General features: G+C 45.9%; 1 protein-coding gene across 5 annotated transcripts in view; it reads right to left on the bottom strand.

Moving 5' to 3' along the window:
- The window catches only part of SEC31B (SEC31 homolog B, COPII coat complex component), a 33,174-nt gene that overhangs the window by 4,188 nt on the left and 2,525 nt on the right, over nucleotides 1-26,461 (bottom strand). For 2 of the 5 annotated variants that reach the window (XM_066354647.1, XM_066354651.1), the window contains exons 2-19: nucleotides 25,848-25,934; nucleotides 25,394-25,517; nucleotides 19,176-19,371; nucleotides 18,863-18,958; nucleotides 17,781-17,924; nucleotides 17,280-17,422; nucleotides 16,333-16,432; nucleotides 16,045-16,206; nucleotides 15,364-15,498; nucleotides 12,390-12,620; nucleotides 9,847-9,921; nucleotides 9,483-9,581; nucleotides 9,038-9,137; nucleotides 8,334-8,512; nucleotides 7,927-8,053; nucleotides 7,430-7,575; nucleotides 6,545-6,718; nucleotides 5,879-6,040 (exon numbers count right to left, since the gene is read on the bottom strand). In XM_066354647.1, coding sequence (XP_066210744.1) covers nucleotides 5,879-6,040; nucleotides 6,545-6,718; nucleotides 7,430-7,575; nucleotides 7,927-8,053; nucleotides 8,334-8,512; nucleotides 9,038-9,137; nucleotides 9,483-9,581; nucleotides 9,847-9,921; nucleotides 12,390-12,620; nucleotides 15,364-15,498; nucleotides 16,045-16,206; nucleotides 16,333-16,432; nucleotides 17,280-17,422; nucleotides 17,781-17,924; nucleotides 18,863-18,958; nucleotides 19,176-19,371; nucleotides 25,394-25,517; nucleotides 25,848-25,926 — 2,472 coding nt within the window. In that variant the 5' untranslated portion in view covers nucleotides 25,927-25,934. The remainder of the gene's footprint in view (nucleotides 1-5,878; nucleotides 6,041-6,544; nucleotides 6,719-7,429; nucleotides 7,576-7,926; nucleotides 8,054-8,333; nucleotides 8,513-9,037; nucleotides 9,138-9,482; nucleotides 9,582-9,846; nucleotides 9,922-12,389; nucleotides 12,621-15,363; nucleotides 15,499-16,044; nucleotides 16,207-16,332; nucleotides 16,433-17,279; nucleotides 17,423-17,780; nucleotides 17,925-18,862; nucleotides 18,959-19,175; nucleotides 19,372-25,393; nucleotides 25,518-25,847; nucleotides 25,935-26,461) is intronic. The other 3 variants (XM_066354650.1, XM_066354649.1, XM_066354648.1) reach the window with 2 other exon arrangements.

Raw genomic sequence — 26,461 nt, 5'->3', positions numbered from 1 at the left:
AAAAACTATAGAAAAAAATGAAACTAGATAATTCTTCAAAAAAATCAATAAAACTGATAAACCTCTATAAAAACCCACAAAAATAGAGAAGACACAAATCATCAAGGTTAGGGATGACTGATCTTGATGACTTCATTATACTACAAAGTGGCAATAATCAAAACAGCATGGTATATTGAGCGTGGGGTCACTGACTTGAGCATGGGATCATAAACATGACCCCATGTTCGCTGGCTTGAGCCCAAAGGTAGCTGGTTTGCAATCCAAGGTTGCTGGCTTAAGCAAGGGGTCACTGGCTCAGTTGGAGCCCCCCATTAAGGTACACATGAGAAAGCAATCAATGAACAACTAAAGTGCCGCAACTACAAGTAGATGCTTCTCATCTCTCTCCTTTACCTGTCAGTCCCTGTCTATCCCTCTCTCTTGCACGGACGCACACTAAACAAACAAAACAAACAAACAAACAAAAACCCAGCATGGTATTGGCTAGAAAGCAGACACACAGACCAAAGGGACAGGACTGAGAGTGAAGAAATAAGCCACATGTATATGGGCAAATAATTTTTGACAAAGGAACGAAAAACATACAGTGGAGGAGGGAAGAAGCCTCTTCACTAAACAGTGCTGGAAAAATTGGAAAGCCACATGCAAAAGAATGAAACTAGACTGCTATTTGTAACCAGACACAAAAATTAACTCAAAATGGAGCAAAGACCTAAATATAAGACCAGAATAAATAAATCACATAGAAGAAAATATAGACCTTATGGACCTTGGAGTTAGGCAGAATTTTATGAATTTGATCTCAAAAGCAAGGGAAGTAAAAGCATTTTGCTTTTTAAAATATTTTTTTAAATTTTTTAAATCAATAAACTAAAAAGCTCTGCAGAGCAAAAGAAACTGTCAACAAACAAAATGGCAACCAATTGAATGGGAGAAGATACTTGCAAACAACACATCCAATAAGGAATTCATATTCAAAATATATAAAGAACTTATACAACTTAAGAACAACAAAGAACAAACAATCCAATATAAAATTGAACAGAGGACCTGAACAGACACTTCTCCCAAGAAATATATGAAACGTTGCTTGACTTCACTAGCTACTAGGGAGATACAAGTCAAAACTACAAGGAGATACCACCTCACACCTGTTAGATTGGCTATTAGCAAATAAGACAATTAATAACAAGTGTTGGAGAGGTTGTTGAGAAAAAGGAACCCTCATTCACAGCTGCTGGGACTGTAAACTGGTATGGCCACTATGGAAAACAATATGGAGGTTCCTCAGAAAATTTAAAAAAGAGCCTGGCCTGTGATGGTGCAGTGGATAGAGTGTCGACCTGGGATGCTAAAGTCACTGGTTTGAAACCCTGGGCTTGCCTGGTCAAGGCACATATGACAAGCGAGCAATGAACAACTAAGTAAAGCAGCTATGAGTCGATACTTCTTACCACCCTGCTCCTCTCTGTAAATCAATCAATAAAATCTTTTTAAAAAATTAAGAATAGGCCCTGGCCAGTTGGCTCAGTGGTAGAGAGCATCGCTCAGCGTGTGGAAGTCCCAGGTTCAATTCCCAGCCAAGGCACATAGGAGAAGCATCCATCTGCTTCTCCACTCTTCCCCCTCTTTTTTCTCTTTGTCTCTCTCTTCTCCTCCCACAGCCAAGGCTCCACTGGAGCAAAGTTGGCCCGGGCGCTGAGGATGACTCCATGGCCTCTGCCTCAGGTGCCAGAATGGCTCCGGTTGCAATGGAGCAACACCCCAGATGGGCAGAGCATCGCCCCTTAGTGGGCTTGCCAGGTGGATTCAGGTCAGGAGCATGCAAGAGTCTGTTTCTCTGTCTCCCTGCTTCTCACTTCAGAAAAATACAGAAAAAAAAATTAAGAAGAGAGTTACCAATGACCCAGCAACCCCTCTTCTGAGTATCCACCCAAAAACTTTGAAAACATTTATTTGTAAAGCTATAGTACCCCTATGTTCACTGCAGCATTATTCATGATGGTCAAGACATGAAACAATCAAAGTGTCCTTCCATAGAGGATTGGATAAAGGAGATGTGGAACATATACACAATGAAATACTACCATTTATGGAAAGATGGATGGATCTTAAGAATATCATGCTAAGTGAAATAAGTCTGACAAAAAATTCAAGAACCATATACTTTCACTCATATGTGGGATATAAAACTGAAAGGAACAAGTAAACAAAGAGGACAAAAACTCATAAACACAGACAACAGCATGGTGGTTACCAGAGGAAAAGGGAAATATGGGAGAGACAGTAAAGGGCAAAGGGAGTCAAATATATAATGATGAAAGGAGATTTGACTTGGGTGGTAAACACACAATTCAATATACAGATGATGTGTTATAGAATTGTACACTTGAAGCCTATATAATTTTATTAATCAACATTACCCTGATAAATTTAATTAAAAAAATTTTAATGATCAGGGATGAAATAAGGAATATTACAACAGACCCTGTAGCCATTAAAAGCATAATAAAGGAATACTACAAAAATAACTTTACATTCATAAATCTGACAATTTAGAAAAAAATGGGCCAATTCCTCAAGAACCACAAACTACTAAAATTCAGTCAAAATAAAATAGATAACAAATAGTTCTATAACTATTATTTTAAAAAATATTTTATTTATTGATTTTATAGAGTAGGGAGGAGCGAGAAGTAGCAACTTATAGTTGCTTCACTTTAGTTGTTCATTGATTACTTGTGTATGTGCCTTGATCAGGCAAGCCCAAGATTTCAAACTGGCAACTTCTATAACTACATACTAATAATGAACAGTGGGAACCAAAATTAAAAATGCAATACCATTGGATTTTAAATTGTTCAAGAAAAAATTAAATACTTATGTTTGAAATAAACAAACCATGTATGATGAAAATGATAAAATGCTGATGGAGACAGCGTTGAAGAGACATACAATGTTCATGGATGGGAAGACTCAGCATGGTGAAAATGTCAATTCTCCTTACATAATTCTATAGTTTTGATATAATTCCTGCCAAAATTTCAGCAAGTTTCTTTGTAGACATAGACAACATTATTCTAAAATTTATGTGGGAAGAGCAAAGTCCTAGAATATTCAAAGAAATTTTTAAAAAGAAAAAAAAAAGTGGAAGAATTACTCTATCTCATGTCAAGGCATACTATATAAAATACAGAGTGGTATTGGCAGAGGGATAAACTCAAAGATCAACAGAACAGAATAGATAACTGAGAAATAAATCCATATAAACATGTCCAATTAATTTCTGATAAAGGAGTAAAATCAATTCAATGGAGGAGGGACAGTTTTTTCCATAAATGGAAATCCATTGGCAAGAAAAATAAAGCTTAACCTAAACTTCACACCTTACATAAAAATTAACTCAAAGTAACATGGATTTAAATGTAAAACATAAAATTATAAACTTCTACAAAGAACACAGGAGAAAATTTGTAGGACCCTAGATTAGGCAGAGTTCTTGGACTTGACAGCAAAAACAAGATCTATAGGAAGAAAACAATAAATTGGACCTAATAAAATTAAATTTGTTTTTTGAAGGACCCTGTTAAAAGAATGAAAAGACAAATTCTTACATAATTACACACACACACACACACACACACACACACACACACACACACACACAGTACATGTAGAACTGGCGAAATCTGAATCTCTGGATTGTACCAAGGTGAATTTCTTTTTTTTTTTTTTTTTTTTTTTTTTTTTTTTTTTTTCATTTTTCTGAAGCTGGAAACGGGGAGAGACAGTCAGACAGACTCCCGCATGCGCCCGACCGGGATCCACCCGGCACGCCCACCATGGGGCGACGCTCTGCCCACCAGGGGGCGATGCTCTGCCCATCCTGGGCGTCGCCATATTGCGACCAGAGCCACTCTAGCGCCTGGGGCAGAGGCCACAGAGCCATCCCCAGCGCCCGGGCCATCTTTGCTCCAATGGAGCCTTGGCTGCGGGAGGGGAAGAGAGAGACAGAGAGGAAAGTGCGGCGGAGGGGTGGAGAAGCAAATGGGCGCTTCTCCTGTGTGCCCTGGCCGGGAATCGAACCCGGGTCCTCCGCACGCTAGGCCGACGCTCTACCGCTGAGCCAACCGGCCAGGGCGGTGAATTTCTTGATTTTGTTATTGCATTGTGATTGCTGTTGGATGTTATGGGGTGGGGTTGGGATGCATGAGACTTTCCAGTACATTCCTTTGTGGCTTTCTGTAACTCTTTAATTATTTCAAAATATAAAAGATAGTGTGAGAAGGAGAAGAGAAGAATAAGGGAGAGAAAAAAGGGGAAGGCAAAAACAAAATTAGGGTTGGAATTGAAGGTGGGACAGAATGAATCAATCATCAGAACTTCTGCCTGATACCTGTTTACAATCTCATTGGATTTTGTTTGCCAGTTTCTCGAGTAGGCTCCTGGTATCATAAATTAATAGCACCCTATCCATCTAGCCAGAAAGCTAGAGGCCAGTCCCTCTACTTCACACACTCTACTCTGAACTATCACCAATCTCTGTCAATTCTACCTACTAAATATCTTAAATCCAACCTCACTCTCCAGCTTTAGGTTATTTCTTGTCTTCATCATGCCTTGCTAGATAGCCTCCTCAGTGCCTCCAACACTGCCCTTCCTGAACACAGAGCTGGTCATTCCCCTGCATAAGACCATTGCTCCTGACTGCTATCAATTTCACGGTCAAGCCTAAACTCTTTAGCTTAGACTACCAGGTCCTTCCTGGTCTAACTCCTGTTACTCCAGCTTCTTCTAAGCCAGCGGTTCTCAACCTGTGGTATATTGTATAATAAATGTGTATTTTCCGATGGCTTTAGGCGACCCCTGTGTTTTGGTTGTTCAACCCCCGCCGGGGTCACAACCCATAGGTTGAGAACCGCTGATCTAAGCCTACTTCACTGCCACAAAGAACTTTTTTGCAGCCTCATTAAAATATGTAGTAGTAGATCCTCAAATGGGTTTTGCTCACTCTTCCTTCAATGTTTTTGTACTTGCTGTTTCCTCTGCCTTCAGCCTTTCTTTTGCCTAAATTACTTTTAATCTTCAAGCCTGAGATCAAACATCATACTTATTCTGAAATATTCCCCAAACTTCCCACCTCCCAAAGAGATAACTGCGTTCTTTTGTGTGATCCTGTGACACTTTATCATACCCAAATCATGGCATTTACAAATTTTATTGTATTTTTTACATCCCTATCTTTTCACTAGGTTATGAGCTAATTAAGGGAAGGGATCATGGTTTGTGCACTTTTCTAAGAGCCTAGCAGTTGTTCGATAAACAATTATTAAAAAAAAACTGATTTTTTTTAATGATTATAAAAGTTATATTTATTCACGATGCTACATTTACTGCGTTCCCTTAGAAAAATGGAGAACTGTTTATGTACCCAATTTGCACATATAAAACCTGATACAAATTATGTGTAGCACATAAAGGCCTCTGGTACAGCTAAAATCCTGCCACTACAATTGGGGTAAATCTGCTGCAAGGTCTCCAGTTTATCAAGTCTGTCCACAGAAAATTAAACACTGGAATTACAGTCAGTCTTGTGGCTCAATGTAGAAATTATTTTAAAATATAATAAAATAAAACTTTCAATTCTCTAAAACTCAAAAAAGGTAAACTGGAAGGGGATACATTTTGTTATTCATTTCAATTTAACATGATAAATTCACACCTTAGAAAAATAACTGATCTTGTGAAGTCAGGAATTTTCATCATTTCTGTTCATTAATGTGTTCCCAATGCCTAGAACCATGCCTGGCACTTGGTAGACATTAGTGAGTATTTCTGAATGAATGAACAAATCAATGAAGAAACAACGTGTTACCTGGTGAGAAGGCTGTAATCCCAATTTGCAAGATGACGTCTCTTTCGAGTGGGGGGCAGCTCCCACAGTGACTCGGGGGAAGGGGAAAGGAGGAGACTGTTGGCCTACGACATAAGCACCCTGGGCATGAAACAGCCGATCCCTCAGCTGCTGAATTGATGGCTATAAAAATCATAATAATGAAGAATTAAGTAAAATTAAAGCAAGCAAACATCCTCTCTTAAAAGCCTGGCCCCATATAGCATTCAAACTTTAGCTGACCCTCCACACCCTAGACACCTTAGATGACTCAAAACTCCCTAATCCCTGCCATGCCTTCCTCCTTGCTGTTCTTTTTGCCTAGATCACTCTACATCTGCTGGTAAGCTACTTTTCTTTGAAGGTCCAGTTCAACAATTTCAACCACTCAGAAGCCTTCCTTGGCTTCTGCAGGCAAAACCAGCCCCTTCCCTGGAGTCCCACCCTGCTTAGTATAAGCTTCAGTTGAGGCAATATGAGTTAGTGACATCTGATTTTCCTCCAAAGGATTGTGAGCTTCCTGAGGGACTAGATCTTATTTATTCTGAGAGCTTCGGCATTTAGCACAGTGCCTAGAACAAGGAAGTGTTCAGCCAGTGTTAGATGATTAAATGAAATGGTTCGTTCTTTCCACATGGCACCACTCACCTGAGCACAGTCGCTGGGTACGTAGCTCATGGCAGTGGCCAGGTTGCCCTGGGCTGCCAGGAGGCTGGCATACTGAGTGATCCAGTAGGTTGTGGCAGGGCCTGGGCTCGCCCCATCAGGACCCCGCAGTAGCTCCAAGCTCCTGTTCAGGACCATTACCTTCTCCATCAGGTCCTAGAGGAACAAGGATGAGGACGGTCAGCCCTGTTCAAAGCACACCCTGCTCTCCAAGCCCAAGCAGCTCACCCAGAGATTTCCCAGGATGGGAGGAGGGCCCCTGGCATAGCCAGGTGAAGACATAAAATGATGATACATAAGAGACATGATAGTTAAAGAAGGGCCACTTGGCCTCACCTCTCAGGCTGTTAGCAATGGGCTCAAGTGGGGCCATTAGGGTCTTAGATTCTCATCTATCTCTGCCTTTTTTTGGCTTTCTTTATCCTTTCTGCTAGTACAACAGCAAATTCAGAATAAGTTATACTATTGTTTGTGCATGACTTTGCCTCCCCATAAGTCTGTGACCTCCATCTTCTCTGAGAGTATCTGGTACAATTAAGATCCACAAAAATTTTCACAGCAGCTAAGAGAAGACCCAAGCTCACAATTGCTCAGACATAAACTTGTATAGCCAAATCTGAAGTAGGAAAACATTATGAAGCTTAATACCTAAGCAGCTTCTGCTCAGTCTCCCTGCTGAGAAGGAGGGGAGGAGGGGAGAGCTCACCCTTGGGAGGGGTCCCAGACATTAATGGCCCTTCTCTCTTCCCTCATCTGACTCCAGCCTGGATCCCCAGAAGCCTTGCTCTAATGTCCCTGCACATCCCCACCACTAGCCTCTCCTCAGGGCCTGTGATGGGCGGGCCGGAGCCCTGTGAGAAGGGGTACCTGCAGAGCCATGGGGGATGAAGCCTGGTGGCACTTTGCCCAGCACTCCACCAGCTGCTCCACACTCCCTGAACACACATAACAGAGTCTGGCTTCGGAGGTGAGTGCCCTACCACCCTCCTGCTCCATGCGAGTACCCAGCATGTCTGCAGAGAGATGGAAACTTCTTTAATGTCACAGCTTCCTCTTGCCTTTTCCCCTTTTCCTGTTTGGAAATGGTTGGAAGAACATGAGCTATGGGACAAGTAGCTACAGTGGCTTTGCACAACATTGAGGCTCACCCTGCTCTATAGTGGAGGGCAAAGCTCTTCCTTCAAGATGTGACAAAAAAAAAAAACAAGGACAAGTGAAAGTAGGAGAATGCACTCTAGTCCTTGGCTCTGGTGACATGGCCTGGTCTCCCAGAGCTCAGGCTGCTCTTCTGCCTCCTCTGTCAGCATGTCCACAGACGCCACGCTGAGTCCCATCTCTCCACCCTAGGGCCCAGGGCCACCTACCGCAGAGCTCAGGGAATGTCTCTGGCCCTGAGTACGTCAGCAGCAAGGCCAGTGCCTCTCTCCAGTTCTGCAGGCTGCAGGAGCACACCATGTCCTTCCAATTCTTCTGCACAATACAGGCTAGCAGCTGTGAGGGGCAGAGAGGGAAGGAGGCCATCAGCTGCCCACCCTGCACAGGCAGCCGGAGTCATGCACAGGAATGTGCTAGAAAAGCCACTCATGAGTGGGCTTCACGTTAGACCATTGATTGACTGGGGGCTCTGTGTAAGGACAGGATGGTTAGAGTGGGAAGAGAGAGTTTGGCAGATCCTCTAAACACCAGTCCCAAGGTACGGGCATCCATCCAACAAGGTCCGAGTAACTCCCTCCTATCCCCTCCCCTCCCCTCCCGCATGGTGGGCAGTTACCAAGGAGATTCTGGTTTTCCTCTTGGCCAAGTACCGTTCCTGTGTTTGCTTGAGCAGATCTGCGCCCCCAGCCTGGGCCAGGATGATGGCTTCAGCAAAGCGCTCTTCCTTCAGACACAGCTCCACCGCAGGGCCCAGCTCACCAAGCAGGAGAGCCTGGCTCAGGAGTCCATCTGTGTCTGTGGGCGAGGCATCCCCCCATTAACCTGCCCTCAGCCCCAGCTTCCTGTCCCCGGCCGAGGCCAGAGCACACCTCCTGTATCTGTATCATCCGCCTCCCTCGCCCCAAACTCCCCAATTTCCTTCCTCAACAACAAAAGGTAGTAGGGTGTCCTGGGGTGCCCAGGTCCAGGGATAACTCTCTAAGGCGAGAACCCAAGATGAGAGAGTAACTCATGTGGCAGTAACATGGGTGTGATGTGTGATTGTTCAGCAAGCCCAGGTCACAGTCCTTAAAGCAAGAACACAGAAGGACCCCCCAAAAAAGAAGAAATCTAAGTAGAAGGCCTTCCATAGGAAGGACCCACCCATGAAAAGCTCTAACCAGTAACACAGTGCTCTAACCAGTAACAGACCCACCCGGCATTTTTGATGGCGAGAGGGAAGCAGGAGGCAGGGGACAAGAAGGAAATGTCCTCAAGTCTGAGAACTCTGAGCCCACCCACTCCCATGCAGAGGGTTTCTCTCCCTCAGGCTCAGAGTACCTTCTGTGGTGGGGATCTCCCATGGAGTCAAGTTCTGAGGAATCAGCTCATCAAAGAAGGCTGAGCAGGCAGAGGCTTCCTCTGTGGTGTGTTTGGAGGCCTTTACAAGGAAGGAGAGAGGTGGCTGCTTAGGAAATGAGCCCTAAAGACAGAGAGCTGGCTTAGCAGCTCTCTCTGGGAGCTCTACTATATTTGGCCCTAGATGGGTAAAGCTAAAAGGATAAACTGGTAAGGTTTGGGAGGGCTCTAGTTCATGGTTAAAACACAGCTCCACTCTATAAGCCCAAAAGCTTATCGACTTCGTGTCTCACTGTGGTTCCAAGTGATGAAGAGTCTGCACAATTCTACAGAAGCTGAGCAAAGACTTCATGAAAGCAAAGCAAAGGGCCAGGAAGGGGTAAAAGCCCTGGTAGCACAGGTCGGACTGGCTGGGCTCCTCCCACACCTGGCTGCAGAAGGCTTGTTGTCTGTTACTGTTGAGGTCATCTCCCTTGGGCTGAGGACTCGCCCCCCGTCCCGAGGCACTCTTCAGCCATGTGGCCACCTGCAGGGAGAGACCTATGAGTAACCCTTGCCCAGCACAAGGGCAAACAAGCAGTATGCTTTCTTCCTACCTCCAAACCCCACTGACTAGACTCTCTGAGATCCTTGAGCTAGTTTCCTGGGAAACAGCCTGACTCCAGGAGGTCAAATGTTCGCACATACGTTAGTGATGCCCAGGAAGAGGTATGCTGAGTGGGTTTCCACCAACAGAATTCTATTCTTCTCTATAATATGAAGTACATGATTCTGATGTGAAAGCAGCTTACCTTTTTCTGAAGTTCATCTTTACTGTATCCTAATAGCTTTAGGAATTTCATTCTGGAGTCTTGTTCCAAGGTCACCTAAAGAGCCACAGAACACAGAAATCTCCATCAAATGAATGTGAATGACCCTCTCCTGCTGTTAAAACTGGGTATCTGTGACAGTGTACCCTCAAATACAGTTCTCTGTGCTACCAGAAGCGCCTTACCAAGGCCAATACCACCTCTCCTTTTTCTCCCCAGATTTGATTTCTGCTGGGCTGTGGGCATACTGGTAACAAAACACTTTCTCCCTTCTGCATGAGAACTGAACTATCAGTTGACTTCCTAGATCTGTTACCCTGGTAACCTGACAAGAATAAAATGTTAGCTATGTTTCTAGGCAACATTGCATTTGGACTAGAACTATATAAATTATAAATAGTCAGTGTGGACGGCAAACGCTGGGCTTCCTTGATGGCAAGGATTCTTGTAACTGAACAGATCATTTGTAGAGACTCTAGAAGCTACGCTTTTGAAGTTGACACAAGAGATATGGGCTCTCCTGGGCCTGAGTCGTCTAAATCAGGGCAACTGACACACCTGCCTATGGACATCTCAACTCCTTGCACCTAAGCTACCTCCCTGGGAGCCGAGGAGGAGAACTCTGCACTGCTGCATGGATGCCGCATGGATGCTGCCTGGACTGCCCCAGAAGGGAACATTGATGATACCCTGCCGACAGGTTGTGCTTCCTGTCCCCTACCTTTGAGGAGATGATACCAAGTGAGTCTTCTAACTGTCAGGAGAAGACTCCTGCTAGGAGGCACACGGATATATAGTAAACAAAGTCAGCTTACCCATCCAGTGCCCCAGATACTGAGGACGAAGCTTTCCTGAACCCCTACCCTAACCTGGGTTCGCTGGCCCACACCCTTTATTTATCCTATACTGAACCATGAATTCTGACTACCACCTTTTTCATAGCCTCTCAGGCCCCTCCTTCTTCCATGATCGTCCCTTGGAAACGGTCATCCACACTCAGCTCCGTGACCACTCTAATGGACAGCTCCTGGGCAGCTTTTCAAACAGACCGCCTGAGGGAAAAGGCTGAACCCCTGATCCCTCCCCCTCCCTCTCGATCACTCCTCTTCTCGTTCCCACCTCGCCATTCCTGGAGTTATTACCTGCACCCTGCTTGTAACAAAAGCATCTTTTCTTACTCTTCCTTCCCACATCTTTTTCTTTCTTTTTTTTTTTAACAGAGACAGAGAGAGAGTCAAAGAGAGGGATAGACAGGGACAGACAAAGACAGGAACAGAGAGATGAGAAGCATCAATCATCAGTTTTTCGTTGCGAGACCTTAGTTGTTCATTGATTGCTTTCTCATATGTGCATTGACTGCGGGCCTTCAGCACCGAGTAACCCCTTGTTCAAGCCAGCAACTTTGGGCCCACGCTGGTGAGCCTTGCTCAAACCAGATGAGCCCGCGCTCAAGCTGGCAACCTCGGGGTCTCGAACCTGGGTCCTCTGCATTCCAGTCAAATGTTCTATCCATTGCGCCACCCCCTGGTCAGGCTGATTGTTTTCTCATATGTGACTTGACTATGGGCCTTCAGCAAACTGAGTAACCCCTTGCTCGAGCCAGCAACCTTGAGCTCAAGCCAGTGAGCTTTTGCTCAAACCAGATGAGCCCGCGCTCAAGCTGACGACCTCGGGGTCTCAAACCTGGGTCCTTCCGCATCCCAGTCTGACGCTCTATCCACTGCGCCACCCCCTGGTCAGGCTTCCCACATCTTTTTCTAGCTTTACTTTTATAACTGATGATCTTTCTCAAAACCCTGGCTCCTTCCCAGATTCCAGGTGTCTACCTCCACTGAGTTCTACTATGTCTGAAGCACAGACCCAAGTCCTTCTCAGGCCCCTAGGAGAAGGCCCTGTCCTTTTTGCATTCTTTCCTACAACCCCAAAGATTTCAATAACCATCTGTCTGTCGGTCAGTTGTTTCTCTTTCTTCTGTCAGCCCTCTGCTGCTCATTTCCTTTGACACCTGCAGCACTCCTCCTGGTGTCATAAGCAACTTGAAATTAAGATAGCACTGTAACTGAAGCCATGCCTCCAGAGCAGCGTACGGCTTGAGCCTGAAGTCCGCCACAACTGGCCTTGTGTTACTTGAAACAAATTCAAAGCCTACTTATGATGATACATTTTTTCAGCTAATCTTCTTCCCCTCCTTTCCCTTTCCTTCTTCTCCCTTCCCATCACCTTATCTGCCTTTCAGCATGGCCTTCACCTTGGCTCCAGTAAAGTACCCAGACATGAGCAAGAGTAGCAAAAAAGGCAAATGTCACTTGGACTCCTCAGCTCTCTTAGCTGCAAATGGTCTCTGAGCCTCTGGCTGATGATGAAAGTTCTGTGCGTAGCAGGTGTGTATTGTATGGGAGAAAACCTAGCAGGGGTTAGGGCCTCTGAAACCTGGCTCACACTGCGTGGTACACCCCCTGCAGTGGACAGAGGAGGGAGTGCCCGCTTCGGGGAAGCACTTCTGCGCAGCCAGCCGTCAGTCCTACCTTCAGGAACCGCCAGAGCATCTTTTCACTCTGCAGTAACGCTCGCTGGATCTTGTTCTGACAATAATTGAGGAGCTCTCCTGACCCCAGGGCTTCCTGTAGCTCAGCTGACCGCATCAGGAATTCGGAATCTGTGGTCACTTGACTGATGAAGACTAGGCGGAGGCAAGGCTGTGGCACCTGATGGGCAGGGGTGCTGGCAAGGCCAAAAGTAACCAGCTTCCCCCCAAACTGGTGAGGAAGAACAAGAAGGGTCAAGCTCATGTCTTCCAGCTAAAAGTTGACACCAAGTCAGCATCCTAGGAAAGGCTATCTACTGGTTAACCTTAGAACAGGAGATCCATATAAGAGAACTCCTGGGGGTGGAACAGGACTAGGAATTGAGTAGCAAACCACCTCTGCATTTCTAGCATCATCAGCTTAAAACGTCAGCACATGGTACTCATCTTCTCTTCACCCGTCCTGGTACCACCCTTCTCCCAGTCACCTGGACCAAACACCTTGGCATCATCAGCCCAGACACACTACAGCCAAGCAAAAACGAAGTCTTCCCTCTTCTCGTCCAATGTCTCACGCAGGCCCCTCAGTCCCACTCCCAGTGCTAGCACACCTAGCTTACCAGAGTAGTTTGCTAGACTCTAGGTTTTTTCCCTCCTCCAATCCAGCCATTAGGCTACCACCCCGTGGCTGCAGCTGCTCAGGAGCCTGTAATGGTTTCACAGGCCACAGGACAGACCGGAAGCTCCTCTGCCTGCTGTGCACAGAACGCTCCAAACTCGTGGCCAGACCTCCTCTGCAGCCCCTCCCTCCCTGCTCGTTCCTGTGATCGCTCACACCAAGCGCCCAGCTCATTCCTGCTTCCGTGCCCTCGCCCAGCACAGCACTTCAGCCTGAGCATCCTTCTTACCGAGTCAGGTACTTTACATAAAGCGCTCCACACAGACTCATCTTAGTCAAGGTCCTTTACTCCAGCACCTCTCCACCTTGGCCACATATTAAAGTCACCTGGGGAGCTGTTCTGAGTCACCACTCTGGGGTGAAACCCAGCATCAGTATTTTTAAAATTCTTCAGGTTATTCCAATTGCTTTATTCCCTAGCCACTCATTATTGCCCTCCCCATGACCCTCTCCTTAATGAACTTTCCCAAGCAGAACTGTTCTCTTGACTCCTACAGAACAAAAGCTACACTTGGATCAGTGCTCAAGAAGACCATCTTAATTTGGATTGGTATAGCACTGGATAGTTTGACAAAATGCTTACATATATTATTTGAGGTTCATGTCAACTCACAAACATAAGCTAGGCAGGTATCACTATCCCCATCTTACAGATAAGAACACTGAAGCCCTGAGTTAAGTGACTTGCCCAAGGTTACTCAACTGATAAGTGACAGATTAATAATAAGAATTCAGGCCTCTTCATCTCATAATCCAGAGGTCTCAAACTCGCGGCCCGCTGGAACAATTTTTTGCGGCCCGCAGACTAATCCACGAACTACAGTTTCTGGTCGTTTTGTGACACTGAAAAGTGTTGCATAACAGTTGCCTTTTGTAGACCTAGTGCGGCCCGCCGAACGGCTGTGATCTTGCTCTGCGGCCCACATGCTGAGTTGAGTTTGAGACCCCTGTCATAATCCTTCACTTCAATGCCTCTTGAGTGTGTTGGTCTTCTCACCTCCCTAATAAAATTCTGAAAACAAGAGTCTCTCCTTTAAGCATGTGTTTTCAATTCGAGCTTGCTATTTAAAGCACTGAGATAGGTATTTCAGGGCCTTGCTATTCCTTCGACCACCAGCACGGGCATTACCTGGGAACTTGAGGAAAATCAGAACCTTGGGCCCTCCCCCAGACCGGAAGAACCAGAATTTGAATTTTAATAAGATCCCCAGGTGATCTGGATGCACATTAAATTTTGAGAAGTGCTGCTTTAAGGATAAAACATGAACAAGATGTGGTCCCTATCCTCAAGGATTCTATTACTAACAGGGTGTGACATAGTCATATAAATAAGTTAGTACAGTTAGAATTTATCATTAAAAGAGTATAAATTTGTGACATAGTTTGACTAGGGAAGTGGTCGGCAAACTCATTAGTCAACAGAGCCAAATATCAACAGTTCAACGAATGAAATTTCTTTTGAGAGCCAAATTTTTTAAACTTAAACTACATAGGTAGGTACATTCCTTATCGAGGTAGCGCCCACACGTGGTATTTTGTGGAAGAGCCACACTCAAGGGGCCAAAGAGCTGCATGTGGCTTGTGAGCCATGGTTTGCCGACCAGGGGACGAGGGTAAAGAAGGGCCTCGCAAAGCAGGTGGTATTTAAGCGAGGGGCCTTGAAAGGCTGCAGCAGGATTCAATGGCCTGAGAGAGAGAGAAGCTGAAGAGTGGGGTGCAGGTGGAAGCAGCAGAGTCGGGGAGTTATTCGTGGAACAGAAGAAAGTCGCATTTATTTGGTTCCTAGAGAACACATGAGAATAAGGTGGGAATAAGAACTGGAAAGGTAAAGGGGCTCTGTGTACATTTGGCTTTGAGCCTATAAAGCAAAGGGGTTAAAGGTTTTGAGCAGAGGAGTCACAGGATGACTATATTATGTTTTCTTTCCTGCCTTGTAGTCTAACCCTTGCATAACTGGACTCACTACCAGTCCTGACACGTAAAGGTTAGAAAAACATCAGGTGCAACCTCAGGCAGTTCCCCATAACCAGGGGCGGGGGGTTTAATGCAATCTGTTGTTTTCATACATGACTGGCACAGCAAGCAGGGGAAGGGGCAGAGAAGGAAGCACTAGGAACTCTCTGCTTGAGCAGTTAGTGGGGCCTGTCCTGAGATACATCTAGATGGAAAAAAATACCTCCTACAGAACAAAGCTCCATGCTGGGCACACGGCAGGCTTCACAGGCACTCACATACCCAGCCGTGCGTGCGCGCGCGCGCACACACACACACACACGCGCACACACACTACACTTACAGCAAAGGAAACACCTGCTGGCCTTCTCATCCATTTGGGAGCTTTTTTCAGAGGAGGAATCGATGACGCTTGGGCCACTTGCTCTGGCACCTGCAATGGTGGGAGAGGCTGGCCTTTGCTGAAGGAAGAAGAGATCTGGGGACAAAAGGACACCAGCATCACCAGGCTGAAGTGGCAGCCTAGCCAGGAACTCCACCTACAAACTCCATTTTGGGAGGAACCCTTGAGATACCTAATCTGGCCCACAAAGACCAGATGCCCATATTCCAAGGGACTAATCGTGATCGTGGGATACCATGAAGTAGGCTTTCGGAAAGCCTACCGCTTCTAAGGTCTATAGAGGAGTGTGACACAAAATGGATCTATGGGAGAGAGGGAAGTGAGACAGTTCATAATTCCAAAATAATGGCTCCAGCATGGAGGTCTGATGTCCCTGGAATACCACAGGGAACATCTAAGAACAAAAGTCAAGGTGATGTCCTCCTTTGCATTGTGGCAGGAACTGACGTCCTCCCAGGACAATGGGCAGTGGAGCAGAAAAAACTCAGCCCTCCAAAACCCAGGGCCCTGCCCTCCCACTCCTTAATAGCTCCCACTTCTTCCCAAGCTGTATGTCCTGCTCTCTTCCCCCAGAGAGAGACAGCCCATCCCCTCCGGCCTTCCCCACTAAGCCCCTCAAACCTTGTCAGCCTGTCTCATCTGCTGGACTTCCCAGCTCCTACCCATCACAGAGTACAAACTGATCCAGCCATCGAAGGAGGCAGCTGAGAATACTGGGGGGTCCCGAGGGCACCACTGTACATCAAAGCACCAGCTGCTCTGTGTGGGTAGCTTATATACCACCTGTTAAGAGAGAACACACCATTAGGGAAACCCTGACATAGGGAAGGCAGCCCAGAATGCAGCGCTGCTGGTTTCCCCTCCCACCGCCCCTCCCCTCCCAGCACACCCACGGAAGGGCCAGCCTACCTCGCTGCTCCCCAGGTTCCAGCACAGGACCTGGCTGTCTTTGGCACTACTGAGCAGCAGCTCAGCATCGGCCTGGCTCCATGACACTGACAAGACACCCCTAAAGAGGAAGGAGGAGCTAACATTTGCTGAATGTCTCCTATGAGTAAAGTACTCTATATGTCTCTGATAAATCTCATCCCTACAAAGTGAGCAGCTTGATTTTATTTCACTAATGAGGAAAACAAGGCCTTGAAAAATTAAGAAACTTTCAGCAGCCGAGCAGCCAGAACCCAAGTCAACTTCCAGAGCCTATGTACTGTGCACCATCTCACTCTGACTCTCACAGGCCACTGCAGGACGGCCTGCTTCTTTTCCCTGATTGGAGAGTAGGGACTAGGAACATGACAAGCACTCATCCCTGTGGGTGCTTTCAGCCGAAGAGGGTAGTGAGGACCTAATTCTCAGAAATCCCCAAGGAAGTCTAAAGGCAGCACGACCTGTGAGTTAGAAAGAACTGACTTTGGGGCTGCGTTCTCTGCCGTGGGCCCAAGAGCTCAGCTTCAGAGGCAGGCCTGCGTGCAGGACACACAGAGCCAAGGATCTCTGTTAAGGAGAAGTCTTAGAAAGGGGGCAACCTTATCACCTAAAGAAATGAGCATTACCCTCAGATGGGAGCCTGGAGACTCTCCTAGGGGGTTGAACACTGGCTCCAATATTTCTCATGACTCCATCTCCACTCCAATTTCTAGAAGCTGGATGAAACCTAAGGCTCTGCTCCATAACCTCGGGTCTGAAGGAACTCCTCTTGGTTGGGGCTGGAGCTAGGACCGGTGACTGTGTTCACTGGGATGTCTTTGAAGACAGAGAGGATGTTTGGTAGCTAAAGTGAGGCATTCATTGCCCCCTACCTGGGTCATTATGCCCCTGCCCTCCACCAGGGACGCGGATGAGGTTTGAGATGCTACCTGCTATGGCTCTCCAGCACCTTCAGGGGTGAGGAGGCAAAGCGCAGGTCCCACAGCTGAATCACCGGGAGACGGTCGTCTTCTGAGCACAGCACCAACTGAGTGGCTATGTCTGGGTGCCAGGCCAGGCCTGAGCAGTGCATCTGTGAACAAAGCAGATGCCAATGGGCAACATAACCTGACTCTTTTAGTTACCGACTTTTTCTGTCCAGATGGAATGGGGCTTCTCCAAGGGCAGGTTATGCCTTTTCTAGGTGACTGGGAACACCATAGCCATCGGGAAATAAATGATGACCATGAATGAGGAAGGAGCATTAGAAGCCCCCATATCAGCTCTGTTTAGCTTCCCTAAGATGTCATCCTCAATAGGAAATCTGCTAGGTGCTGAATCCAGATGTGCAACAGCTGGAAACAGAATCCTGGTCTGGGAAAGAAAAGCTGCAATGACTAGGCATGAGAGAGAAGCCACAGCCCAAGGCTGTATTTTGCTCCATGACTTACCCTGTTGCTGTGATCACTGACTTTGATGATAGGTTCATTCTTCCTGAGATCCCACACAACTGCCTTGCCACTGGGGTGAGCAGAAGACAAAATATGTTGAACTTGCCGGTTCCAAGAGAGTGCCTTGATGTCTTCCAGGGGCTGCTGAGGGGGGGTGGGGCAGGGGTGGAGGACAACTTGTCACCCCAGACCAAAGGACAGCTGCTCTTCCACTGCTCCCAACCACCCTCAGAAAGACTAAGAGTAGACATCAGGCTACCCAAACCAAGATGGTCTCAGGTAGCTGGGAGCTGAATTTCCAGAGAGGAAGCTTTAGGGTACTGGTATAGAAGCTGAGACAATGGCAGGCACACCTGGGTTTTACTCTTATCCCAAGGTGCTCCTGAAAGGATAGAATCAAGATTAAAAAAAACAAAAAAAACAAAAACAAAAAACCCTCTCAGGGAGAGAAGGAGGAAGGTGAGGAAGGGAGGGAAACAAACACCCAACATCCCCAGACTGAAACAGAAAGAAAAGCCATTTAGGGCACAGACACTATCAAATTTATTAACTTACCTCACGGTACTGTAAGCGTAAGCCAGAGAAAAGCCAAGAAGCAAAAAGGCCCAGTTACAGACTGACACACAAGTACACTCAGAGACAGAGATACACGTGACCCCTGCCTGCATAGGGGACCCAGGTACAGAGACAAGGCTGACTGTCCCCACAGAAAGGACAAGGGTGTATCTGGGAGTCCCGCGCTGGCCCCTTCTGCACTGCGCTTGCGTAGCCTTGCCCGCACTGTGCTGTGATAAAACAGCACGCTCATTCCTCCCCTCAATGTCTTCTACTCCCCCACTCTCCTTCATTCTCCTTCCAGAAACCCCTGAGACAGTTAATGAGCACAACCCCCACCCACCCACACACACAGCCTCCCCACCCGTCTGTTATCATCTGGTAGCACATTAGTCTGTGGAGCTGTATTGCCCTCCAGTGGTAAAGCCGAAAACCTTTTATGCTTTGGCTCTAGAAGTCAAGACTTTTCTTTTTTCCTGGGCAAGTCAGCTGCACACTGTTCACAGCAGCTCCGGCAGCCTCCTCACCTGTGACTTGGATCCCGGGGTCATTGGCACACTCAGGTTATTCAAATCCCAAATGAATATTTCAGAATCACTGGCTCCCGAGGCCAGGAGGTTGCCCTGTATGAAACATAGGCCTTTGGAGACCACCATCCCAGGAAGAGAGGAGAGGGGAGAAGGAGAGGGGGGAAGAGACCCACATATTAGGCTTCCAAAGCCTCCCCCATAACAGCCTGGGATGGGTTCAGAGTTATAGACCGAAGGTCATAAGTGAATGCTTCCATTCAGAGCTCTTGTTCGAGGGCTTGGCCTTGTCTGACCAAATGAAACGTAGTACCTGGAAAGGATTAAAGTCCAGGGCTCTGACAGCACCCGTGTGCTTCTGTCTCTGGGCAATAACGGGCTCCTTCCCTGAAGACAGGATGTGGGCCACACTGTATAGAGTAAGCATGCCATTGTCCCCACCGCCTGCAATAACCCCGGAGCCTTCCAGAAGTCCATTGCCAGAGCTCCCCCAGATCAGCTTGTGAAACCTACAAAGAGGAGAAACTAGCATCAGCACCAATTCAGGTTCATATCAATACACATCTCTGTCAGCCCTTGCCTCTCTGCAAGCACCCCCCACCAAGCTGGGGCCTGCTGGTCTTCCTCATTCCCAGATACACAGTCAAAGCCTCCTCTGCCTGCTCCTGCCCTTTCTCTGAAAATATGTTCCCTCTGGCACACTAGAAGCCAGGAAGCCACTGCCTCAGAGTTGTGTGGAGATATATATATATATTTTTACAGAGACAGAGAGAGAGTCAGAGAGAGGGATAGACAGATGGGAACGGAGAGAGATGAGAAGCATCAGTTTTTCAATGTGACACCTTAGTTGTTCATTGATTGCTTTCTCATATGTGCCTTGACCATGGGGCTCTAGCACACTGAGTAACCCCTTGCTTGAGCCAGTGACCTTGGGTCCAAGCTGGTGAGCTCTTTGCTCAAACCAGATGAGCCCACACTCAAGCTGGTGACCTCGGGGACTCGAACCTGGGTCTTCCGCATCCCAGTCCAACACTCCATCCACTGCGCCACTGCCTGGTCAGGTGTGGAGATACTTTTTTAAAGTTAATATTATACTGCTCACAAAATTAGGGGACATTTCAAAATGAATAAAAAGCGGTAAAATATCCCCTAATTTTTGTGAGCAGTATATACAGGCCTAGTGATAAATACTTCAGATAGGTTATGTCACTTAACTCTCACAACTCAAATAACAACTAATAGTTATTGAATATTTCCTATGTACCAGGCACTATCTTAAGTGCTTTATATATATTAACTGATTTAACATTCAACAACCCCCAAAGGTGCTATTACTAATTCCACATTCAACTGAGGAAACTGAGGCATAGAGAAGTTTTGAAACCTCTGCATATACAACTAGTAATTTTATCCCCATTTTACAGCTAGGAAGTGGCAGAATCAAGGTTCAAAGTCAGGCTCATTTTATTTTAAAGCCTGAGATCTAGACTGCCTTCTGTTTAGAGGAAGATCCAAACTTTTCTGTAGTTGACTAGAAGCAGATTCCCTAGGCCAAGAATTGCAGTCCCCTCTTTCCTTTAAAACTAGAAGTGAGAAAAGAGCCAAGGATCTCCCCACCCTGGGCCTTGCCCAGGTGGCTAGCTATTGAAGCTGTTAGGTGGCTGCAATGGGCCAGCCCTAGAGACATAGGGGCGTGTAGAATAAACACGCCTCTTGGGAAACACTTTTCTGGCTTTCTAAGAATGCTTCTAACAAGACACTGTCAGTGTCTTACAAAAAAAAAAAAAAAAAAAGATGGGCAAGCATGGTCCTCTGCAAAGCCCGTAGAGAAAGCATGTGAAGTCCCCAAAGCCTCCTAGGTGGTCCATCGTCCAATTCTCAGCTGCTAGCCAAGGATATTTCCACAGCCCTTCAGAGAAGTCAGACTTCACACTGAAATGATTGATGTCCTAACATCCCTAACTGAAATAAAGTGTCTCCATACCCTAGGACCAGTCAGCAAAGAAATCGAGTGGGGTGATCAGGCAGGAACCTGTCTGGCCAGTCATACGAGCAGAGCCAACCTGCCGGAATGAAGAGCTGAGCAGCAGTTCAGACTAGGTTAGCACCTGAAGCAAAGCAGTACAGTGTAGTGGTTACCAGAGGGGAGGGGGTGGGGCGAGGATGAAGAAGGTAAAGGAGAACAAACATATAGTGATGGAAGGAGACTAGACTTGGGGTGGTGAGCACACAACACAATATACAAATGATGTGTTATAGAACTGTACACCTGAAATGGATATATTAATGAATGTCACCCCAATAGATGTAAAAAAAAACAAACAAAAAACAGTAGAGCTGACACAAATGGTGGCTCTGAAGCTACTGTCAGAAAGACTATGTTTTCTAAGGTTGTCTGATCCTAACAGGGCAGAAGAATGTGTTCCTTACTGGCTCAAGATGCTGCCATGGCATCCTGGGACCAGAAGGTGGTGTGGCAGAGGGCAAGTCAACAGAGCACCTAGAGAAGCCCATGGAGGTCCTACAGGAACCAGAGGAGAGGATGGCCAGTGAAAAACCCACGTGGGGATGGTAGAAGAGGTGCCTCTCTATGGTCAGAGCACATATGACAGACAGACCAGAAGAAAAGGTACCTGAGACCTTAAGGAGGGAGGGAGGGTCACCAAAGGGTTTGAGAAGAGGGCCCAGTTACTCCAGAGTGGCTGAAATGCAGAACACAAAGTATGACAAAATGATTTTCTTTCTGTAAGAACGTAGACAGTATATTCCTATTGTTAGACACTTCACTAGTGAGGGTGAAGCTGGATACCAAACAGGGAAGGAGGTGGCAGAACTGGGATACGAACCCGGTCTCTCCAGCAGCAACGCTCAAGCTCTCCCTATTCTGGGATCCTGGTGTCTTCTAGATAGAAGACAAGTCTTAGAAACAGTAAAACTAAGAAATAGATAAAGTGGTTGTTTTCTGCTTGCTGTTGTCCCACAGGCACCCACAGAGAGTTCCAAGTGCTCCCGCAAAATATAGAATTAAGCCCTGGCCAGATGGCTCAGTTGGTTGGAGCGTCATCCAGAAATGCAGAGGTTGCTGTTTGATTCCAGGTCAGGGCACATACAGGAACCAATAGATGTTTCTATCTCTTTCTCTCTCTCTCTCTCCCTTCTTCTCTCTAAAATAAACATTTTTTAAAAATGAAAAAGACTATAGAGTTGAGATAAAAGTACTGGAAGATAGATCACCTACTTGTGAAATATGTTACTAGAGGATGGGTCATACAGAGGTTACAGAGGTCACTCAGAGATCGAGAACCTCAGTGTAGACAGAGGTGGAGAGGAGATCACACATTGGCCTCTGACATCATTCAGCCACAGCACGTATGTCCTCAGTTCAAAAGTCAATACATAAACAATGTGCTCTTCTCCCAGAAACCTTTCTTCTTGCCTGAGATTGTCTAACAAGTCAAACATCACTTGCTTCGGTGACCATGCTAATCCATATTGACTCTGATTGTATCCAGTGACATTTATCCATGTACTCTCTTCAGTCTATTTTTAGCTTGAGGCTGTCCCTTCTGTACATCCATACCAGTATTTCAAAACATGTCAGTCAGGCATTTCTAAACGGGTACTTCTCTGATGCATCATGGGTTGAGGACAAGGGGATTTTCAGGATTCAAATGTGGTTTGGGGCATGGGTCTAGTGAAAAGGGCAGGCAAAGGAAAGGGATGATTTTGAAAAGTATATGTTTAGTTAATAATGAAGAGACACAAGGAAAAGTTTTCTTTAAAAATAAAGGGGAAGGGAGGAAGGAAACTGACCTAGAAAAAGAACTGAAGATTTGAATAAGATCTGAATTTCAAGGTTAGTAGGTTCCTAGAAGCCATCTTGTAAAGTCTCTTCTTTATACATCAGTGAGGAAACCCAAGATCACTGACAGAACTCAGCTTGCCCAAAGTCATATAGCTTTTGTCAAGGCTGCAATCCAACTCAGCTGTGCTCTCCACTAAGCCATGCAGAAGATAACACAAAATAAAGAGGAAAGCATAAAGCAAAGGATGGGTGGTCCTCTATCTACCCTGATTATCTTGGTCAATAGTCTGTGATACTGACTTTTGAGTAAGTGACCTAACCCAGGCTGGAACAGAAAGAAGTGGGTGTCTTAGACCTTAGTATGTCTAAGATGCCTTCTTCAGAAAGGACCCAACAGGACTGTGTCAAAGGTAATCCCTTAGGTCTTTGGGAATGAGAACCAATCTTTGGACACAATTATAGAGGTGGAAAAAGAAGGTAGAGATGAAATACTATCAACAGTATTAACTGTAGTATTTATTTTGGTTATAGCCTACAAATCCCTGCAGGCAAGATATGAGGTGAAGTTCATGACGCCCACATTCAGTACCAACATTTCAAAAAGGGTCCCTTCCACCTAGTTGGCTGCAAAAGAAACAGATCATCACCCTTGAAAAGCTCTTAGACAAACTGAAGACTAACTACAACTAACTGAAGTGGTGGACAGAATGCTCAATTTGGTAACCCAGATCATTGGCTCAAAAGGACCTCATAAGAATTTTCAAAATAATCTGGAGATGTTTTCTCTGAACCTATGTACCCTGATTGATTAATATCACCTCATTAAAATAAAAAAACACCTAAAAATAAAAGAATTTTTTTATATCACTTATTCATTCAACAAATATTTATTAAACATTTTCTGCCAAGCATCATGCTAGGTTCTAGAGATACAGCAGTGAATAAAACAGACAAAAAATTCCGCCCATGTGGGATTTTACAATTCAATTTCAAGATTTCTTAAGCAATTATATTGCTACTTTTTTTTATTCAGTGAGAACAGGGGAGGCAAAGACAGACTCCCACATGCACCTCAACCGGAATTCACCCAGCAAACCCACTAAGGGGCAATGCTCTGCCCATCTGGGGCGTTGCTCCGTTGCTCAGGAACCGAGCTCTCCTTAGCACCTGAGGTGGAGGCCATGGAGCCATCCTCAGTGCCCGAGGCCAACTCGCTCCTATGGAGCCATGGCTGCAGGAGGGGAACAGAGAGAGAGAGAGAGAAGTGAGGGGGAGAGGAGTGGAGAAGCAGATGGGTGCTTCTCCTGTGTGTCTTGACCAGGAATCAAACCTGGGACATCCACATGCCAGGCCAATACTCTACCACTGAGCAACCAGCCAAGGCCTCTTTTTTAGGAACTCTAGAAGCCAAAGGAGCTACTACTGTGCTGACGCTGCTGCTTGCCTGGCCAAGAATAAGACCCCTTGCCCATTGCCCCTTTTCTTACCTCCAGGAGTACAAATATTATTGAATTAGCTCACCCCCGTCAGGGGCCCTTTCTGAAATACTTGCTTAGAGGCTAAAACTATCTCATTATTATTTTTAAACCCTCCACTTCTTGCTCTTCAAAAAGGTACAAATACTGGAATACAAAGATATGTAAAAAATGTGAAATATGGATACTGTCATAAAGTGACACAGAGGCTCAAGAAAATGAGAACAATAACTAACCCTCATTATTAGATTAAACCATGAAAATAAAGAAGAGGGCACTTCTTTTTAAACATCTTAACTAATCTTTCAGATGAACCCCAAAATTTACAAGAGGATGGAACATTGTACTCTAAACTGGGATGGACAAGATAATTCTCTGGCTGTAAGAAAAATATTTATATGTTTAATCTAAAAAATGATAAAATTATATAAATTGCACTTTATTAATAGTACAATAACTGTACATTATTTGTACTGAATATATAACAAGTATAGGAATATTGACATTTTTCTGATGGCATAAAAATTTGGAGACCATTGCTTCAGACATAAGCCTCATGTTTACAAAAGCTAGACAAGAACAGCTGAATAATGGAGAGAAGGCAGGCTTTGGAAGGAGACAGATAGAAACTTAAGTGCTAGGTTCCCAGAGTTTTGGTTCTCGCCTATATGAACCGAGAATAATGTTATTTATTGCTTAGGCTCATTTAGAGAAATGAATAAGAAATACAGAGCCCCCAGCATAGTGCCTGGCATGTACACATGTGCTCATGAATGCTAATAAGGGAATGCTGCCCTGTAAGCCTACCAGAGCCGTGAAATCTATGAGCACCCAATCAATCCCTGAGAGCAGTGAGGGGAGGAGCATTTGTTCTCCTCCCTTTGACGGAAGAAGGGGTACTGTGTAAGGTTTTTATCTTCATAAGAGCCAAGAGAGGAAGGAGTCAACATCTCTGGGTCCCGAGAGAGATCAGGTACTCATGGCCCCAGGCTTGTGTAAGGCATCTCTATCACATGATTCTGTCCAATGCAGCTGCTGCTGCTGCTGCTACTGCTGCTGCCCAGAAAGGAGCGGGTGCTTTTCAAATTGTTTTTGCAAAATAAACCCAGAGTTAACTTCTCTCCAACTTGGTGAGTGTGCTTCTCCCCTCCTTTGTCTCCCATGAGCCCTGGGAAGCACACACTAGGATCCCCCATCAGGACCTACGTCAGGATCTGTCCTACATACGCATCAGCACTGCAGACATAGTACCTGATTGAGGCAGAAAGGACTCCCTTGCGTTTCAAGTCCAAAGAAGGGTCCCTGAAATCAACCTCAAAGATTTCCAATGTGCCATTTGTGCTAAAGGAGGCATCTAGCTGCTGGGCAGATGTTCCTAGGCACAAAAAAAGTTAGGAAGAGGCAGCATATGAGCAACAAAACATGCATGGAGTTGAGGGATAAATGGTTAGGGAGCGGAGAGAAGGAGAAAAAGGAAAAGACTGAGTGTACCCTTTTCCAAATGGCAAAGCATGAGGTGCCCAGCCTTGAGCCATAGTCCAAGGCTGCCCCCAGGTACCCAAACACTTAACATCCCCTTGCTTATGCAGACAGCCAACCCCCTGACTCGAAAGCTTTCTCTGATGCTCAAGAAAGAATAGTGCATACTAAGTTTCTCTTTGACCTATGTACTTCCCATGGCTCCTAGCCCACAGTATCACCATACCTGTGGCCAGATACACTGGGTACTGGCTGGCTGGACTCCACACTTGGACAGCTGGCCTCTCAAGTTCCTTCAGCTTCATGGTCTGACCTGTAGGTGGCAGAAAACTGACATGGCTCTCTGCTCAACGAAAACAGAAACCAGCAAGCCAAAGGGCCAGATCCAGGGAGCACCTGTATACACGAGATCTTGTTTCTCTCTGTCATGGGATGGGATATCTCAGGGCAACATAGGATGACAAACATATGGCCATTTGCATATCTGTAAGGACAGTCTAATTACCCAATTACTGAAATCTAAGGCTTTAAATCCAAAAAAATAACCAACCACACTGGTTGCCACAGGCCCCATGGTGGTGATAACCATCAAACCAGATAATCTCTCAGTGATTTTATTAAATTCCCTTGGCTTTAAATATCATTCAAATGCTGATGACTCTCAATTTTTTTTTTTTTTTTGTATTTTTCTGAAGCTGGAAACGGGGAGAGACAGTCAGACAGACTCCCGCATGCGCCCGACCGGGATCCACCCGGCACACCCACCAGGGGGCAACGCTGTGCCCCTCCAGGGCGTCGCTCTGTTGCGACCAGAGCCACTCTAGCGCCTGGGGCAGAGGC

This window comes from Saccopteryx leptura, chromosome 13 (assembly GCF_036850995.1).
Source record: "Saccopteryx leptura isolate mSacLep1 chromosome 13, mSacLep1_pri_phased_curated, whole genome shotgun sequence".
Classification (NCBI taxonomy): domain Eukaryota; kingdom Metazoa; phylum Chordata; class Mammalia; order Chiroptera; family Emballonuridae; genus Saccopteryx; species Saccopteryx leptura.
The sequence above is the reverse complement of the archived record's forward strand: the minus strand, read 5'-3'. Positions and strand labels throughout refer to the sequence as shown.